This window comes from Marmota monax, unplaced genomic scaffold (assembly GCF_021218885.2).
Source record: "Marmota monax isolate L192 unplaced genomic scaffold, Marmota_monax_Labrador192_F-V1.1 WCK01_AAM20220418_F8-fsc00167, whole genome shotgun sequence".
NCBI lineage: Eukaryota > Metazoa > Chordata > Mammalia > Rodentia > Sciuridae > Marmota > Marmota monax.
Genome location: NW_026694116.1, coordinates 2948937 through 2966349, shown reverse-complemented (window position 1 = coordinate 2966349; position 17413 = coordinate 2948937). Strand labels below are relative to the sequence as shown.

At 57.5% G+C, this 17413-nt stretch overlaps 1 protein-coding gene across 1 annotated transcript; it reads right to left on the bottom strand.

Moving 5' to 3' along the window:
• Positions 1 to 240: 240 nt before the first annotated feature.
• LOC124107423 (uncharacterized) lies at positions 241 to 10056 on the bottom strand. Its single transcript, XM_058585859.1, has 4 exons — positions 9953 to 10056; positions 8205 to 8376; positions 3080 to 3206; positions 241 to 1480 (listed from the first exon to the last, which is right to left on the bottom strand). Exons 1-4 carry the CDS (start codon positions 10054 to 10056, stop codon positions 786 to 788), a joined length of 1098 nt encoding a protein of 365 aa, XP_058441842.1. The 3' UTR covers positions 241 to 785.
• Positions 10057 to 17413: the final 7357 nt, after the last annotated feature.

Below are 17413 nucleotides of genomic sequence, written 5' to 3'. Positions count from 1 at the left end.
CCCAGACCTGCTGCTGTGTGGATGGACTGTGGGGTGGCCGCGCTCATGGCCTCTCTGAGGTCCAGAGGAGGCCAGTGTGTGAAGGAGGTGCTGCCCAAGCCTCCATCGCGCTTCTGAAAGAGGCATCCCCCCACCCTCCGCCACCGCCAGCAGAGCAGCTGCTAACTCTACAGTAAGCGGGAAAAATAGAGGGAGACGTGGGGCAGGCGATAGCCGCGTGGACCACAGTTATCAGTCTGATTTCAACTGGGACTATAAAACTTTATGAGCTATTAAATTGTCCTAAACCTCCCTTAACACACAAACTTGAGTGTCTGCGATTACCCGTTAAGCAAACCCGGGTCGCGTGGGGAGCGCCTGGATGCCGGCTCCGGGGGGGTTCCATCGACACAACTTTTAACCAGTGTGTTGCTTTTTGCAGAAGTGGGAGCTGCCACGGGTGGCCAGGTGGCCGTTCGGGATGTGTCCCTGAGCTTAGCCAGAGCTGCACAGTAGGGCTTGCCCATGGGCTGGCTCCCCTCTGCACCTTCTGGAAGCTTCTGCCTCTTATCTGGGGCTCCATGTGAGGAGGTGCATTGAGCTGGAAGCAGGGTTCAGAGACCAGTGCTCGAGACCAAGGGCGCGGAGCCGGGGTGTCCCTGAGAGACCTGTCCGCAGCCGCCCCCTGAGGGCAGCTGTGGAGGGTGCAGCGTGTGCAGGAAAGGCTGGGGCTGGTGTGCAGGGCGCAGGCTGCGGACCCTCCTGCGGGCAGCGGTGCTGCTGCTCTCGGTGTTCGGAGCGCCCTGTCAAACGCCCATCAACTCTGCCTGTTCACGACCAGGCACAAGCTCCAGGGGGCACCTGCTGTCCAGGGCACTGGCCCATCTCTGGACACCTGTGGGACGAGGGTTCCACAGCCTGGGATGAAGCGGGGCAAGGAAGGCCAGGGCTGAGTGGAGCCCCAGAGGCACTGGACGGTGCTGCCCAACAGGAGGGTGGGCCACAGGGCCCGCTGGGGTCAGGTGGGTGGGAAGTCTCCTGACGCTGACCGTGCTTTCCGGACACTGGCAGACCAGAGGCATCCGGGGTGTCCCTTCTGAGGAGGCCCAGGCTGTGGCACTTCGTCTGGCTGGTCTGCACCCTAGGGCTACCCTGTGCCGGGTCATGGCCCACCAGGCTGGGTGACCGGGGCTGGGCTGGTCAGGCCTGAGGCAGGAGGTGCTGCCCTGCTGAGTGGGGAAGGAGATGGGGGTCACAGCGTGGCTCTTTCTCAGGCCAAGGGGAATGGCTGCTGAAAACAGGTTCAGGGCTGTGGTCCCTGCCGAGCCCTCCGCCTCCCCAGCCTCGGCCCTCTCCCCTGCAGATGGACAGTGAGACAGGCTTCGGTGGCGGTGGCGGGGGGAGCTCAGATCTCTCTGGCCTCTAGAGGGGTGCTTGGTCAAGGGCGGCTTCCCCCAGCAGGTTCTGACGTGGCAGGCGAAGGCGGCTTGGCTTTGCTCTGCTGGGAGAGGAGAAAGTGGGTCGGGGTGCTCAGGGGTGACTCGTCCATGTCGTGGCCAGGAGGCGAGGCCAAGGCATCCAAGGCCTGACTGGGACATGGGCTGAAGGGACATCCCCGAGGCCAGAGCTGAGCTGGGAACACGTTGGGTTGGGGCCCTTCTTGCTCCCCAGGGACCACCACGAGGCAGGGAATGGTGGGAGCCCCTGCTCAGGGCAGGAGCCTGGAGTGCAGCCTGTCCCCCAGCCCCCAGGGTGGGGCGGGCTTGGGGCTTCCCTGCTTCCTGGAGGCCAGCGGGGGACAGCCCTGGGACCCTTCCAGGAAGGACCTGAGCCAGCCCTGCCTCCCGGGCTGCCTTCTGCCCCCTGGCCCAGAGAAGCCTGCCTCCCTCTGGCTCCGCGGGGTCCTTCCCCACCCTCAGGAGCTCCGGGTGGCCAGGGGCGGGGCTGCAGGGCAGGCGCCGGAATTCAAACCCTTGCCACAGACCCGTTGGGCAATTCCTGTGGGGAGCCGCTGTCTGCAGGGAGCTCCGGTGGCGTCCAGTGTTTGGACGAGTGGCGACGCGCTTCCCCGGGGTGTTTATGTGGCCTGCCCCAGAGCTTTCCCCAGGCCTGCTGTTCCCCTGCCCCGTGCTCTGTGAGGGAGGGGACGGCTGGGTCAGCGCAGGCTTCCAGCTGGGCTCCGGGGCCCAGGGCTGGAGGGTGTCAGTGCGCAGAGCGGGGACAGCAGGCGGCCTGTGTGGAGCGCTCTGCCAGACGCCAATTAGCCTGGTATGTGGGACCCGGCCTCCGCCGGCCTGGTGACAGGATTGGGGGACCGAGCCCAGACCCCTCTCTGCCCTCACAGACAACTCTGCAGTCCCACGACCCAGGGATGTGGGGTCAGAGGCACTCAGCCCCTCTCAGCCTCTGCCTTGGGGGAGGGGTTTGGCCCTTCGGTCCAGATGCTGGGATCTCAACCCAGCCTGCCGCCGCCTATCGGGGGACTGGCCAGGTCACAGTCCCTAGGGACTGGGTGAGTTTGGAGGGGTCTGAGGTCTCTGTTGGCTCTGAGACTCCGTGTCTCTGGCAGCAGGTGGCTTCCGGAAACTCCAGGTACACAGAGATGTGTGTCGATGAAGAGTCACCCAGACCCCCTTCCTTGGTGAGGTGGGAGGACAGCGTGCTGGCCACACCATACCTCAAGGCCCAGGGCACTTGAAGCTCTCTGCTCTGGTGGTGGAGGGGACATTCAGCAGCTTGCTCCTGGGGCACCAGTGCTGTAGATGCTGACCCACAGAAGTTTCTGAGAAAAGGGTCTGGGGTCTGAGGTCTTGGCGTGCAGGATCATGCACCCTATCCGCACGGAGGGACTGGAGCTGTAAGCATCGTGCCCAGGGCGTGCCAAGCAACACTGCGTTCTCACATGAGCATGACCCTGGAGCCCAGCGTGGGCAGGGCCCGGAGACCCCCTTGGGTGGGGCTACAGCACCTTCCTGGGTGGGCTGGGGCTGCTGGGCTGGGAGTGCCCATGTCATTCCCCGGTCTTTGCGGGAGCACCTGTTGGTGGGAGAGGCATGAGGCTTACTAGGGCTGATGTGGGGGGATCTGGAGGTGCACTTACCAGGGCCCTCCAGGGCCAGGGTGCTGTGGGCCCACTGTGGGCCCAGCCCTGCCTGGGGTGACCAGTCTGTGAGAGGACACGTTGGCCTGGCTGAGATTGGGTCCCGCTGCTGCCTTGGTAGAGTCTGCTGGGGCCTTCACCCCGCCCTGTCTAGGGGGACAGAGGGGCCTTCGCTGCCGTCCTGGGAGGGGTGGCAGCCACGTGGCAGACTTTGCAGGGGCCGAGACTGGCACTGTTACCGCTGTCCCCAGCCTTTCCAGGGTGGAGGGCTGGGGACAGCTCAGGCCACGCTGCCCACCCACTCCTGGTTGCTTGCTGCCTGATGGTCCCTGAGGTAGGGCTGCTAGACCCAGCGGCGGTGAGTCCCCTTCTCCCTAGTACTTCAGGAAGGGGACTCGTCTGGCCTTGTGGTGTCCGAGTGGTTGGGGCTGACCGGCGGCCAGGGCCTCAGCCCTGCCAGGGAGTCCCCCTTCACCCGCCCCCTGGAGCCTGAGGGGTGGACAGCCTGGCTTCCCTGGCATTGGCTGGCCCCTCAGTGAGCTCTGTGACACCCATTTCCCAAGCGGGCTGCCTCCTGCTGTGTCCAGAGGGGAGGATGTTCCTCTGCCTGCAGGGGCCGCCCTGGGCTTTGGGCAGGGTCCAGGAATTGTCCGGTCCCTGCTGCCTGGCTTCCCTGCAGATCTGAGGACAGAAGCCAGCTCTGGCTGGGCAGGACTGGCCTTGCTGTCAGGCCGGCACAGGACATCCTGGGTTGCCCCTTCCTCACGGGGCCTCGGAGGCATGCAGGTCCTGTCCCGGGTGTCCGGGTTCTTCTGCCCCCTGGGCTTGCTCATGGGTGGGGCATTGGCTGAACACCACTGTGTCCTGCTGCTGTTCCGGTCCAGTGCTGACCAGCACGGCCTGCCCTGCTCCCCCCGGTCAGCCTGCTGCCGCCTCGCTGCCTTTGGTGCCTGTCCTGGGTCAGGGATGGCTTGGCAGCATGCCCCTGGCGCTCAGTGCCCGGTCCTGGGCCTGGCAGGCGCCACAGAGAGGCTCGTGGGGTTGTGGAGTGGGCTTTGGTGATGCTGGGGATGCTGCAGCTCCTTGACCCTGCGGCCGGGTGGGAAAGGCCAGTGCAGAGTGGGCCGGGAGAGGTTCCAGCGCCTTGGCTGGCCGCATGGGGCACACACCCAACCTCACTACCAGCCTGTCCTGTCTTACGGTGACACAACCCAGCCCCGAGGTTAGACGACCTCCCTGCCTGGCCTCGGTGCCACCTGGAGGCCACACCCCCGGCTCTGGGCTGATCCCAGTGGGACTTCTTACGCCCTCTGCACCATCATTACAGTGAAGATCAGTCCTAGATGAGCTAAGAGACCTGTGACAGGTCCACCCCATGGGGGCACTCGCCTGGCTCCCTGGCTCTGCAGATGTCTTTTCCTCAGTCACCAGGTCCCCACACTCCCCTGACCCTTAATTAACTCTCGGGGGAGCTGGGCTCCTGTTTCCTTCCTGTCCTGGGCTGGGGTGGTTCTGCAGCTTGGGCCAAGTGTCTCCCGAGCGGGGCCCCAGGAGGGACCGGGTGGGCGGGAGCTGCTGTGCCCACACACGTGTGCTTCCTGTCTGCACACAGGACAGCCCTGCACTGCTGCACCCACAGGCCTTGACCTGCCCGTGCGCACGCTCGGAGGTGCCTGTATACACACCCCTTGCCGGCTTGCACACATGCGCCCACGCACGCGCCCACGCACGCACACGCGCAGGAAGATGCACAGCTGGACCCCCCAGCGGCTTTGCCCTGGGCTGGCGTGGGCGGCCCTGGGCACCCTGCCTCCAGCTGCCACCCCTCCCAGGCAGCTGGGAGCCTGCTTTTGCAATTCTTGCATTTATATCATGGTCCTTTATATCGACAGAAGCTTTCAAAACACTTTAGGCTTGTTTACCGAGCTGTGCAAGAACATTTTGTCTCCTCTCCAACTCAGCCTTCCAGAGCCATCAGGAACGTGCCCGTCCCTGAGCTGGCCAGCAGCAGCCCCCAGCTTCTTAAAGGGCCATCCTCAGAGAGGATGGTCGGGGCTTGGACAGAGGCCGGCTGGCCAGCTCTTGCTGCTGACCCTGGACACAGGGTCCCTGGTGACATGAAGTATTGCAGGTGGAGCCTGGGAACCAGCCCGCGGGGACTCAGGCACTGCCTTCTGACTGGCAGGCTGAGAAGTGGCCGGGCCCATCGTCCTTACCCTGGACCCTAGCTTTGGTGGGATGCCCTGCTGGGCACGCCCCTCTCCTCCATGCCCCGAGACAAGGTCACAATAAAGGGAACAGTGAGACTTCCTGTTCCCATCTGTTGAGGTTCTGGGCTGTGCCCTGCACGGTGTCTCCATTAGGTAGAGGCTGGCAGCCTCCTCCAGGGAGCACAAGCCCCGTTGGCCAGGGCCAGGGTCAGCGGTGTTCCCTGTAGCCAGGCTTCCAGAGGAGGTGGTGGAGTGAGCATCCCACAGGGGATGGGCTGGCCACTGGCCCTCGGTGCTGAGGTCTCGGTGTTTGCTGGAAGCACAGAACTGCCCCACGGAGTGGGGCAGCCCCCTTGACACCCAGCCCCTCCACTTCCCCTGTGGCTGGAAATTTGGAGAAGTGCCCTTGGTCTTGGTTCCTTCCCTGGCTTCTTCCTGTAGCCTCTTCCTCTGCCGGTGACCCCCAGCCTCCTCCAAATTCCAGCCTTCACAGGGACTGTTCTTTCATGTCCAGCACCCCATCAGCAAGGCCACTGAGTGCCCCCTGCCTGTCTTTCACCCCTCCACTTGCCCGGCCCAGGCCCTGCTGCCTCCTGAGATCATGGCCTCTGTGGGCACCAGCTGGGGGTCTTGGAAGGCACTGCTGCACCATGCACAACTTCAAGCACATGAAGATCAAGTCCACCTGAGTCCTGCAAAGCTGGGATCTGTGCTAGGACACACACATGCTGGGGAGATGAGAAAGTAAAGGTAATCCCAGAGGCAAGGTCGAATACAGAAGCAAGCAGAGTGGAGTGGCCACAGAGCTGGCCTTGGGTGCAGCATTGAGCCTCCTAGCAGCCAGGGCAATAAGGGAAATGTGACTGAAGAGGCATTCTCCCTGTTTAGAAAGGAAGTCTTTTGACATTATTTGTCACAGGGTTCTTATTCCAGGCCCAGAAGGGAATGCATTCTGGGAAAGATGCAGCCCAGACTCCTCCCAGGGTTCTCATTTAAGTGATAGTTTCTGGGACCTGCTGAGGGCTCAAGCTGGGAGTGGCTGCATTTCTGCAGAGGAGGGGACCCTGAGGCCACCAAGGTGATGCTCAGGAGAGTGGGGGTCAGAGGACAGGATACATGGAGGCAGATGAACGTGTGAGCAGACCACAGCAGTCACTGTGGGCACTGGCCCTCCAGAGGCTACTGTAGGGACCTGGGTCCCTTATGGGAGGCATGTGGGAGGGCAGCTGGCAGTGCAGTGGCCCAGCCTGGACATGCAGCTGGCCTCTGGGAGGCTTGGGTAAGGCCCATCCATGGGCCTCTGGATCTCTGACCCCTGCCCTGCTCTACAAATGGGAGGGTGTTCCCTTCTCACTGGACCAGCTCGGGCCTGGGGAACTGGGCACAGCTTGCCCAGTGGCCTCCCTCCACCCCTCACCCGCCATCAACTCTCAGAGGCTTGGTGCTGCTCCTTGGAGGAGACTGGCCCTGCCAGTCACGACACAAAAAGCAAGCTGGCAGTGTGCGGCAGGGACCAGGGACGGCTGTGGACTGAGGGCCCAGGCGCTAGGCAGGACTGGGCACCAAACCAGGGGTGGGGGCCCAGGGCCCTCCCTTGCCCCACAGGAAGGGCCAGGAGCCTCCCCTAGCAGCTGGAAAGGGGCTCGGACCCTTCCCCCACCTGCTGTGGCTGCAGGGACAAAGGGCTGAGCCTTGTCTCCTCGGAGGAGGCCCCACCCCAGGCCTCGGGACCCACGGCCTCTCCTCCCTTCCCTTCCACCAGCCCTTTCAGAAAACCCGGGTCCCCCTGAGACCCCCAGTGGGTGGCCTCTCCTCTTCACAGCTGAGCAGCCTGTGGACCCACACGGGACAGTGCGGCGCAGCCCCCACCCCAGCAGGCAGCCTGGACCGGCCAGGCCCAGCCCCTCCTGTACCCCGGGTTTGGTAGGACGCTTCCCCAGCTGCGGCTGGAGACTCTGTCTGCCTGACTGAGGGCCCTGGCCCCGGAGACCCTGAGGTCTGTGCTTGTGTGCTGTGTGCTTGCTGACTTGGTTCCTGTCCCCCTACCAGACCATCTCTGGGCTCCTCCTGCCCCTCTGGAGTGCCCGGCTCCGCTGCTCCTGTCCTGGAGCAGGGGCTGCCCAGCCGGGCCAGGCCCAGTCACTGCCTGCGCTCTGAGGCTCAGCAGCAGAGGCTGCTCGGGGGCGGGGCCTGCCCATGCCCACAGAGCCCGCAGCACTGGGCCCGGCCTGGCAGTGGCCGAGAGCTCCAGCAGAGTGAGGACAAGGGTCAGTCTGTCGGTTGGTTGGCAGACGTGTGGCCCTGGGGAAGTGGCCACCTCCTGTGTTGGTTTTCTCATTGGAAAGGGGAACAGAGGCTTTCTGGGTAGCGAGCGTCCATGATGGGGCTCCACTGACCTGGCCACTTTCCTGCTGGGCAGCCAGGCAACCGCTCTCCCTCCAGGGGCAGGGCAGGAGAGGGAGGGGATAGCGCTCAGAGTGCACTTCTCTTCTGTCCCCGTCACTGGGGTTCTGAGTCCAGGGCCAGCCTGGGAGGGGCGGGCAGTGCTGCCCGGCCCAGGGTTCACACCAGCACAGCTGGGTGTCCCCCTGCTGCCAGGTGGCAGGGTCCTCCCTTTCTGAGCGGTCAGGGCCTTCTCTCAGGTGCAGAGCTCTGGAGGGGAGGCTGAGCTCCAGAGCCAGCCTTTGGGTCCCTTCGGGGCCTCCTGGCTCATCCGCTCTCTGTGCTCCTCAGGGAGAGGCACCCTGCTGGGCGGGGGCTGCTCTGGTCACTGGTGAGTGGCTCTGTCCCCTCTGGCCTGGCTCAGCCTGTGAAAGTGCAGGGTAGGGGTGGCCAGAGGGACAGCTGGGAGGGAGCAAACACTGACCCCTGCATGGACCCCCACTCATGACCTTCAGCTCCTAGTGGTCACTCACCCTTGGCTTCCCCTCTTCTAGCCCTTCCCCACCCAGCACCAGAGGACAGGAGGACTGTTCTAGAGCAGATCTGGCCGCCTCCTTCAGGGCTATGTGGTTCTCCTTCTCTCCTGTCATGTGGCGGCGTCTGGAGGCCTCGAGGGCCCCGGCAGTGCCAATGTCCTCCTCACTCCTGCCCAAGGAGCTCCCCTGTGCACCCCGGACCCCCCCACTGGCACCATGACATGGAAGCCCTGTCCCTGGCTCCCCTGTTCCTGACGTAGGGCTGGCCTGTCCCTCCTCCCTAAGGCTGGCCGCCTCTGGCCTCCTGGTGCCGAGGGATTCTGCTTTCACTCCTTGCCTTGTGTATGGTGAGCCCCTGGGCCTGGACCTCAGCCCAGCATGTCCTGGGCCATCAGGTCTGTGGTCACCGGGCCTGGTGCTATGGCCAGGTGTCTGCCTTCTGTCCAGTGTCTAGGAATCACTCATGGTCCTCTCAGCAGCCTTTGCATGTCCTGCGGCTGGTGTCCTTGACCTCGATTCCTGTGCCGGTGCCTGGGTGGTCTGCTCCGGGCTGCTCTTCCTCTCTGGGGCCTCCTCCTGCTGCTCTGTGCTCCCCGCTGGGCCTGGGCCTGGGCCTGGGCTGGGGGTCCGGGCTGCCTGAGTGCCCCCAGGAATGGGCACTGTGGGTTTCAGAGTCAGCAGGGCCGAGTGTGGGTCCCTGCCCCCCTTTCTTGGCCACTCGCTGCCCTGGAATTGTGGCCCTGTCCTGTCCCCCAGTCCCTGCCCCTAGTTAACTCCCCTCCTCTGTGTGGTCCCTCCTGGAGATCCTCTCCCTACTGGGCACTGCCTGGTGCTCTGGACACCCCCCCTGCAGTCTGAACAGGGCCCCCGCCGGGACCCCACTGGAAACAGGATAGTGGTCTGTCTTGGCCAAGGGGGCAGTGTGCTCCCTGCTGGCCTGGGAGCTGCTTGGAGGTGCAGGCCGGGGGAGGGGCACATCAGCTCTTTGCCAGGGGTGGTCTAGGTGATGGGATGGAGACCATTGAGAATGAGTGACAGTGACCTTCCTCAAAGCCAGGTGCACTCAGGCCTCGAGGCTGGCCTCCACCTGGCCTTGGGGATCCTCCCTGGGCAGCAAGGCTTTTGTGCCCACTGAAGAGTAGGTAAGCCAAGGCCAGGAAGGGCAGAGGCAAGGCTGAGCTCCTGGCAGACTCGGGAGAGGGTCCCGGCGGCAGCCATGCTCACCTGGCTTGGGGTGTAGGTCCCCAGGCTGTGTCTGAGGATGAGTCACCCGCCCATGCCTGGGGCCAAGTTGGCTGCACACCTCCTGGCCTGGGCTGGACCCCAGAAGCCGCTGCTTCTGCAGAACACGTTTGGGCTGCAGGGTCCCAAGGAGCTGTGTCCAGGGACTGGAGGTGGCCTCCACCTGGCCTTGACTGACCTTTTCTTCTCAGTGCACCTCCCTGGGATTTCATGCCCAGGGGAGATGGCACGGGAAAAATCATCTCCTTGGCCTGTTCTGACTTTCCCACCCAATGCTTGGCAGAATGGGCTCTGCCCAGGCCTCAGGGCCCCTTGGTCATTTACCTGAGAGACTGAAAACTCTGGCTTGTGCCCGAAGAAAATGAGGGGTCACACTCTTCCTTGGAGATGACCTCTGTGTCAGGTGGCCTGTGGGTTGGTCCTGGGCTCTCCCTACCCAGCACCCAGTGTTGGATTCGTTCTCGGCTGAGTGGCAGGTCACTTAGGGGCCTCGGCTTCCTCACCAGTAAAAGGGAGAGTCACACCCACTCCATGTGGTGATGCCTGGGTTGGAATAGCCCACACTGAGCTGGGCACCCAGGGCTACGCCGTAGGGGGCCCGCGGCATCACCAGACCCCAATCCCCACTTGCCCACGGAATTCTACACAGAACAGCTGACCGGCTCCATGGCCAGAGAGCAGAAATGGCCCAAGGATGAAGGGTGATGACCATTCAGCAGGCGGCCTTGCTGGTCAGTGTCTGCATGGGAGCTGACCACTGTCCATGTGTGGTCTTGGCCACTGCAGAATAAGTCAACCAGCCACGAGCACCATTGGGAGTCTCATAAGAGAGCCGGTGCCCAGAGTGGGCTCTGCAGGGAGCTGACCCCACTGATGAGACTGGCTGCCACCTCTTGTCTGAGGACAGGACACCATGCACCCCTGATCCAATGGAACCAGAAGGAAACGCCGCCTCTTGTCCTCTGAGCCCACCACCTGGGCTAAATGCACGGAACGCAGCAGACACTGCCTGACAGGAATGTTCTACAGAATCCTGCGCCACGCACCCAACACGGCCGTGGTCACAAGGCACTGAAGTCTGAGAAGTTCCACAGCCAGGAGCCCCAGGGACACAGCAAGGAAAGCACCCCGAAGGAGGGTGCAGGTGAGGGCTAAGGAGACCCAGTAAAGGACGGACGTGGACTCACAGCCATGTGTCGCTAGTGGTTGGCCGTGTCTCATGAGTGCCCTGCCAGCCCAAGGTGGCACAAGGGGACCTGGGCTCTGGGGATGCAGGATCTTTCTGTGCTTGCTATCTTCTAAGTTTTGCTGTGAACCTTAAATTGTTCCAATAAATAAAACTCATGAAGAAAAAGGAGATTCTGGGCTAAGCACATTGGGGCACTGGGGTGCTACCAGCCCCCGGTCACTCTGTGGTCACTGTTGGGCCAAGGCCCATGCAGTGTAGCTCAGGCTGAGATGCTTCACCTACGGCTTGCCACCCGCGTGGCCCGTCCAGTGCCTCTCAGTGTGTGACATCTAGGGGCTGTCTCAGAGGCTGAGCCCTGGGCAAGATGCTGGAGGGCTCACCCCCCATCAGCTCCAACACTTCCCTGGGGACAGAGGGAGGAGCAGCTGCCACAGGGGGCCACAAGCTATCCAGACTTGGACTCGCTAGGCTCAGTCCTTTGGACTTGAACTTGAGTCTCAGATGAGACTTGGCAAGAGCCTGGCTCGGAGCTGAGCATCTCACCTGTATCCTCTGACCGGATCTTCCCCAACTTACAGCTGTGCCAAGTGGGGTGCCAGGCGGGGCGGGCAGACAGCTCTCTCCATTTTTGTTTGGTCACAGAGCTGGTGGGAATCTAATGAAAGCCATGGACACGTTTCCTACAAAACCACAAATGAACGTGCAACAGTCCTTCATGGGGTGTCCCAGAGGAGTCCCCCCAACTGTGGATGAGACTTTGGAAAAGCATCGTGTCTGTGGGAACACATAGACCTTTGTTGCCATGATCTCCTGAACAGCACGGAACGCCAGCTGTTCACACAACACGTGGACCGTGGTGGGGACCACGAGCCACCGAGAGATGACTGAAAGTGCGCGGGGGTCGTGCACAGGTTACGTGCCAAGCTAGGCCACTGTGAGAGAGGTGGACACATATGAACTTTGGGGTCGGTGGAGCAGGGTCTGGGAACCAACCGCCCCAGGGGCTGAGGGACAACTACTCTTTGGACACAGTCTCAAGGGATTCAAAGATCAGGCAGTCCCCCTGGGGACCAGCGGGGGTCTCCAGAGGCTCTGGTGTTGGTCTTTCCTGGAGCATGGACAGTACACTCCAGCAGGCTGGGCCTCCTTCATCCTGCAGATGAGCCAGATGGGCAGAGGCTTTCCCACCAGAGCCAGCAAGACACAGCAGCACAGGGCTTCAGACATGTCAGGGTTCAGTCCCCAGTGCCACCTCCCAGTTGTGCCCCAGGCCCTGCCCCCTAGTCTTGCTGTGAGGGGCACGGGAGGGAGGGATGGCCTCAAGGGTGTGGGCTGAGCGGTGGACCTCAGCTGCTTCCTCTGTGGCCCTTGCCGTGATCAGGAACACACACGTCAGCCACTCTGCTACTTGCTGTCTTTGGGGAAAGTTCCTCCTACAAAATGGGAGGCAGGGAGGCCACGGAATGTCACAGCTGAATGTCATGGGGCTGGGAGGGCAATTTGGATGTCAAGGTACCAAAAACTGAGCAGCAAAGATCCTGATGAGGAGGGAGGTGGCAATAGTGAACCTGATGCTCGAAAACTTACTGGTGAACTTTTTGGTGAATAAAGTTGTGAAGAGCAGGAAGCCAGGAGGCTGAGAAGAAAACGGTCAGGGTGCCACCATCCTGGGGACACAGCAACGGAGGCCAGGGCTCGCCAGGCTCCTGTGGGGATGCCTGGAAGGGTGCCCACTGGCAAAGGGCACCAAAAGCCTAGCCAGTCCATAAAAGCATCACAAGGCCTATCAAAAAGCATGGCCAAGAGGAAAAAAATGGACAACAGCACAGACCGCAGACTACTCAGTGGTCGGTGTCACCACAGAGGGACTGAGCCACTTAGGAAGGGGATGATGACAGAGAGAATCTCACTAGGTGCCCGGAACCTACTACAGAGCAGACATTTTAGAGCTGAAAAAAGCAGTGACTAAAATTAAAAAGTTAGTAGATGGGCTCAGCAACAGAAGGAAATTGATTAAAGGGGAAAGAGGATAGAGAATCACAGGAGGGGAATTCAGAGAGCACACGAAACACCCCTGGAACAGGGGGCCCTCTCTACATGCCCAGCTGGAGCTCGTGGAGGGGCAGAGGGGGCAGAGAGGGCAGAGGAGGAGCAGTATTTGAAGATATAAAGATGGGGGATTTTCCAGGACGGATGGAATAGATGCGAGAAATCAAGTCATAGGTGGAAAATCTACAAATGCCAAATAGGATCGACCCAAGGGAAAGCGGTCCAGGCATACTGTGTAGAACTGCTGCAAACCAAGACAAGAGTCTTCAAAGTATCCAGAGAGAAAAGCAAATCACCTCCCAAAAGACAACGAGATTCCTCTGCAGAAATGCTGAAGTCCACAAGTTGGTTGAGTGGCATTTTTATGGCATTGAAAAAGGCTCCTCAGCCGTGAAGGGGCCACGTCAGGGCTGAGCTCTCGTGTCTGCTCATGAAGACTTTGGGCAACATGGAGAAGAGGAGCACGGATTTGCACCTCTGTGTCTGTCAGTGCACAGCACGTGTGTACACAGTGGACATGAGAGAGGGAAGAGCTGCCCAGGGCACCCAGGAGGGCTGAGCAGTCAGTGTGGTGTGCACAGTTAAGCTCCCAGTCCTGGCTCTGCCACTTAGTGACGGTGTGGTGACTCACCTAGGTGTCAACTTGAATGGGCCACCGAGTGCCCAGACACCTTGCCCATGCACACTTCTGGATGTGTCTGTGGGGTTTCCGGGTGAGATTAGCATTTGAGTAGTAGGCTGAGTAAGGCAATTGAGGGGGCCCCTTTTGTCCCTTGAAGATCTGGATAGATCAAAAAGGCTGAGCAAGAGGGAGCCCGCCTGCCTCCCGCGAGGGCTGGGGCGCTGGCCTTCTGCCTTCTGACACGCGTGCACGTCAACATCCTGGGGCTCCAGTTTGACTGCAGATGTTGGGGCTTGTCAACCTGCACAGTCGTGGGAGCCAATGCCTTATTTCATGGTAGGCATGGAGAAGGATGTGTATCTCCTACTGGTTCTGTTTCCCTAGAGAACGCCAACTTACCTGGGGTGACCTTAGGCAAATTTCTGAACTACTCTCAGCCTCAGATTTCCCTCTGTAAATGGGGATAGGAATATCACTATTCTGCCCTTCTCTCCCGGGGGTTTGTGGAGAATTACGTGTACAGTTTTAGTTGCTCAATAAATACGAGTGGTTGGCCATCCTGGAACTTTAAGTCCCACATAAGTAGCAAAAATAAGTGAAGGTGAAATAAATATGCTTCTAGATAAATAAAAACCAAGACGATTCCCTTCCAACACACCTAAACTGAGAGAAGTTCTGAAGGGATCCTTCAGGTAGAAGAAAAATGAGCCCGAGCAGAAGCACTGGTTATGCAGGAAGCGTGACACCTGGGTAAGACAAGGCTTCTGGGTGAGGTAGGTTAATATCGGCCTCCACAATAACAATCTCTTGGGATCTAGCGCATGGGTGGAATTTAGGTGCCTGGCAACACCAACAAGAAAGGCAGAGGGTGGGGCGTGGGTGGCCGGTCCCGAGCTTTCAGCACTGTCTGGGAGGAGCTGACAGTATTGATTTAGTTTCTACCAGACGGGGGCAGGTCAAGGGTGCATGGTATAATCCCGAGGAAGGGTTAAAACAGAGACGCCAAACGACGGAGATGATAAAGGGAAGAGAGGAGGGTGCAGGGAGGTAGGAAAACTGGACACAAAACCTGGAACAAATGGAGAACAAACAGTAGACGGCGGGTAGAAACCCAAACGGGGAGTAGACATGGAAGAACTGAACCTTCCAACACAGCAAAAGCTGTCAGAATGGGATTTAAAGTCAGTGGATACGTGTCGCCTGCTAGACACACACCCACAACACAGAAGACCCCAGCGAGGCTGAGAGGAGAGAGCAGGAAACACACTCGCGGAAACACCGACCAAAGGAAAGCTGCCTCTTGACTCGGGAGACTGAGGCAGGAGGATCTCAAGTGTGAGGCCAGGCTGGACGATGCAGCCAGACCCCGTCTGAAAAGAAGTTAAAACTAAAAAGGGATGGTGGTGTCGCTCAGTGATAGAACTACCCTGAGTTTAATTCCCCAGTACCATACACACACACACGCACACACACACACACACGCACACACACACACGTGTATGTATTTATTCACACATATGAATAAATAGATACAAAATATTTATAAATTAAAATGAAGAGGATCATTTGAAGATAATAAAAGAGTTATACCACCAGAAAGCTATAACAGATTTTTATTAATTTAATTATATAACTTTAAAATATGTAAAGGAAAAATGGCTAAAATAAGAGAAAAAATAGAAAAATACTTTTTTTCTATAATAAATAGATCAAGCAGACAAAAAAAATCACTATAAATAAAGATGAGCTGAACATGTTTAACAGACTTGAATTAATTGACAAATATACAGCACAATACCAAATCACTTCTCAGGATTTTGGCAAAGACCACATAAAGAACACTATTGTGTGTTAAACAACAGGATGCATGTTATTTTCAAATTCACTTGAAACATTTACCCAAATTGACCAAAGTTAGGCCATTGAAAGCTATCCAAATTTTTAAATGATGGAGATAATTCAGAATAAGCTTTCTTACTATATTTATATTGGATACTCATCACCACTACAAACAAACATAAAAGAAACCCAGAAAATATCCTTGGGGCAAAGAAGAAGTGAAGATTAAATTAGAAAATCTTGGAACTATATAAAAATTTAAAAATAGCAGCAAAACTTATGGGATGTGGCTAAAACTGTGCTTATAGGCAAATTCATAGTCATATATATGTATATAAAAGAAAACAGGCAGAAAATCAATTATCTAATAATTTGTAGGGTGGCTATAATGCATTGTCCAAATGCTCATGTCCACATGGAAATACCCATTGTTCCAGCTTCTGGGAATGTTGCCTGATGATAATTCGTAGCTGAGTATTTCTTTAGGAATGGCCTCTGCCAAAGAAGTCTGCCTCACCCCAGTTTAAGCCTGCATCCAATGACTGGCCATTGTGGGAGCACAAAGTTCCTTGCTTTAATTTGAGACAACTCTAAAGAGTTAACCCAACTCAAGTTTCCTATGAGATCAACTGAGTCCTTTGTTGGTTTTGCTTCACAATTTCTACTTATTCCTCCTACCGGCCTCACATCCCTCAGTTTCTTACAAGTGCATTCCATAGAGTTCTCCCTGAAAAATCACCTGCATGGAAAATCTCTGTCTTGACGTCTATTTCTCAGGAAACCTGACTGAAAGCAGTTGGTACTGGAAGTGGCTGTAGGAAGCAAATTCTAAAATGGGATTTTGGAGTTGAACAGCTGGTTGGGTAAAATCATATAAGAGTGTTCAACTGTTAAAACTTTCTCCAGTGAGAAACTGGGATGGGATACTGGTGGAGAAGACTGGTGGCTGCAATAGCTCAAGTTTTTTAGGTGTTTAGGAGTAAGTAGCAATCATGAGGACTAGGAGTAGATGACTGAGTGACATCAGTGGGTGGGAAACAAACAGTGAAAGGCTGAGGGTGATTATGTACCAATTAATTTAAGGTTAAGTTAATTTAAGTGGGGTGATGTAAACAAAAATGATAGCATGAGGGATTCCAAATGTTGCTCCTCTATAACAATGAAAAAAAAATGGACAAAACTATCAGCATATGTTTTTTGGAGTCCAGCTTTGGGTTGATTTTTCCCAAATTTGATGAAAATATTATTTTATACATCCGAAAGTTTCAATAATCACCAAAGTGCTCCATATTTGCAAACACTGTAACCAAACAGTCAATATCTAAAGACAAAGAGACTCCTAAAGGCAGCAAGAAAGAAGTAATAATCATGTACTGTTGAGAGCCGCAGCCGAGTCGGGATGGCGCCCGGCATTTTGCCAGGGGGACTGGTTGAGAGGTGGCACCAGCGAGCCATTAGGATGGTTGAGTTCCCGTTGAGTTCTCGCGGAGTTCCCGTTGAGTTCTCGCGAGTTCCCGTTGAGTTCTCGCGAGTTCCCCTTGAGTTCTGCTTGAGCTCTTGTGGAGTTCTTAGAGAGTTCGCGTGGGTTCGTTGAGCTCCTGTTGAGCCCGGCGGACCCACGCGACCCTCCAGGAACTCCGCGAGAGCTCAACCAGAACTCAACGGGAACTCCACGAGAACTCAAGGGGAACTCCGCGAGAACTCAAGGGGAACTCAACCATCCTAATGGCTCCCTGGCGCCACCTCTCAACCACTCCCCCTGGCAAAATGCAGGTCGCCATCCCTACCCGGCTGCGGCTCTCTACATCGTGCAAGAGATCCTCAGTAAGAATTTAAAAATATTTTTTAGTTGTAAATGGATTTTTATTTTATTTATTCATTTATATGTGGTACTGAGGATGGGACCCAGGGCCTCACACTTGCCCCACAAGTGCTTTACCGTTGAGGCTGGACTCCAGCCCCAACATCCTCTGTAAGATCTATAGTTGTTATCTCATTAGAAAGCATGTCTATCAGAAGGCAAAGGGATGATGTATTCAAAGCACTGAAACAAGAACTTAACAACCAAGAATTTTATATCTGGCAATACTACCCTTCAAGAAGGAGGGAGAAGGAAGGTGAGGTGGTGCATGCCATGATCCCAGCAGGAGGCTGAGGAAGGAGGATCATGAGTTCAAGGCTAGCCTGAGCAACATAGTACAACAAGAAAAAGAAGGAGAGGAGAAGAAGAAGGAGGGGGCTGGGAGAGGAAGAGGAGGAGAAGCA

Excerpts from the sequence above, each read along its gene's own strand:
- LOC124107423 (XM_058585859.1), bottom strand. The coding sequence starts at position 10,056 with ATGCCGCGGGCCCCCTACGGCGTAGCCCTGGGTGCCCAGCTCAGTGTG. Across the intron at positions 3,207-8,204 it reads TAGAAGAGGGGAAGCCAAGG|CAGACTCTACCAAGGCAGCA; the intron begins GTGAGTGACCAC and ends TGAAGGCCCCAG. Across the intron at positions 1,481-3,079 it reads CCTGGCCCTGGAGGGCCCTG|CAGAGCAAAGCCAAGCCGCC; the intron begins GTAAGTGCACCT and ends CTCCTCTCCCAG.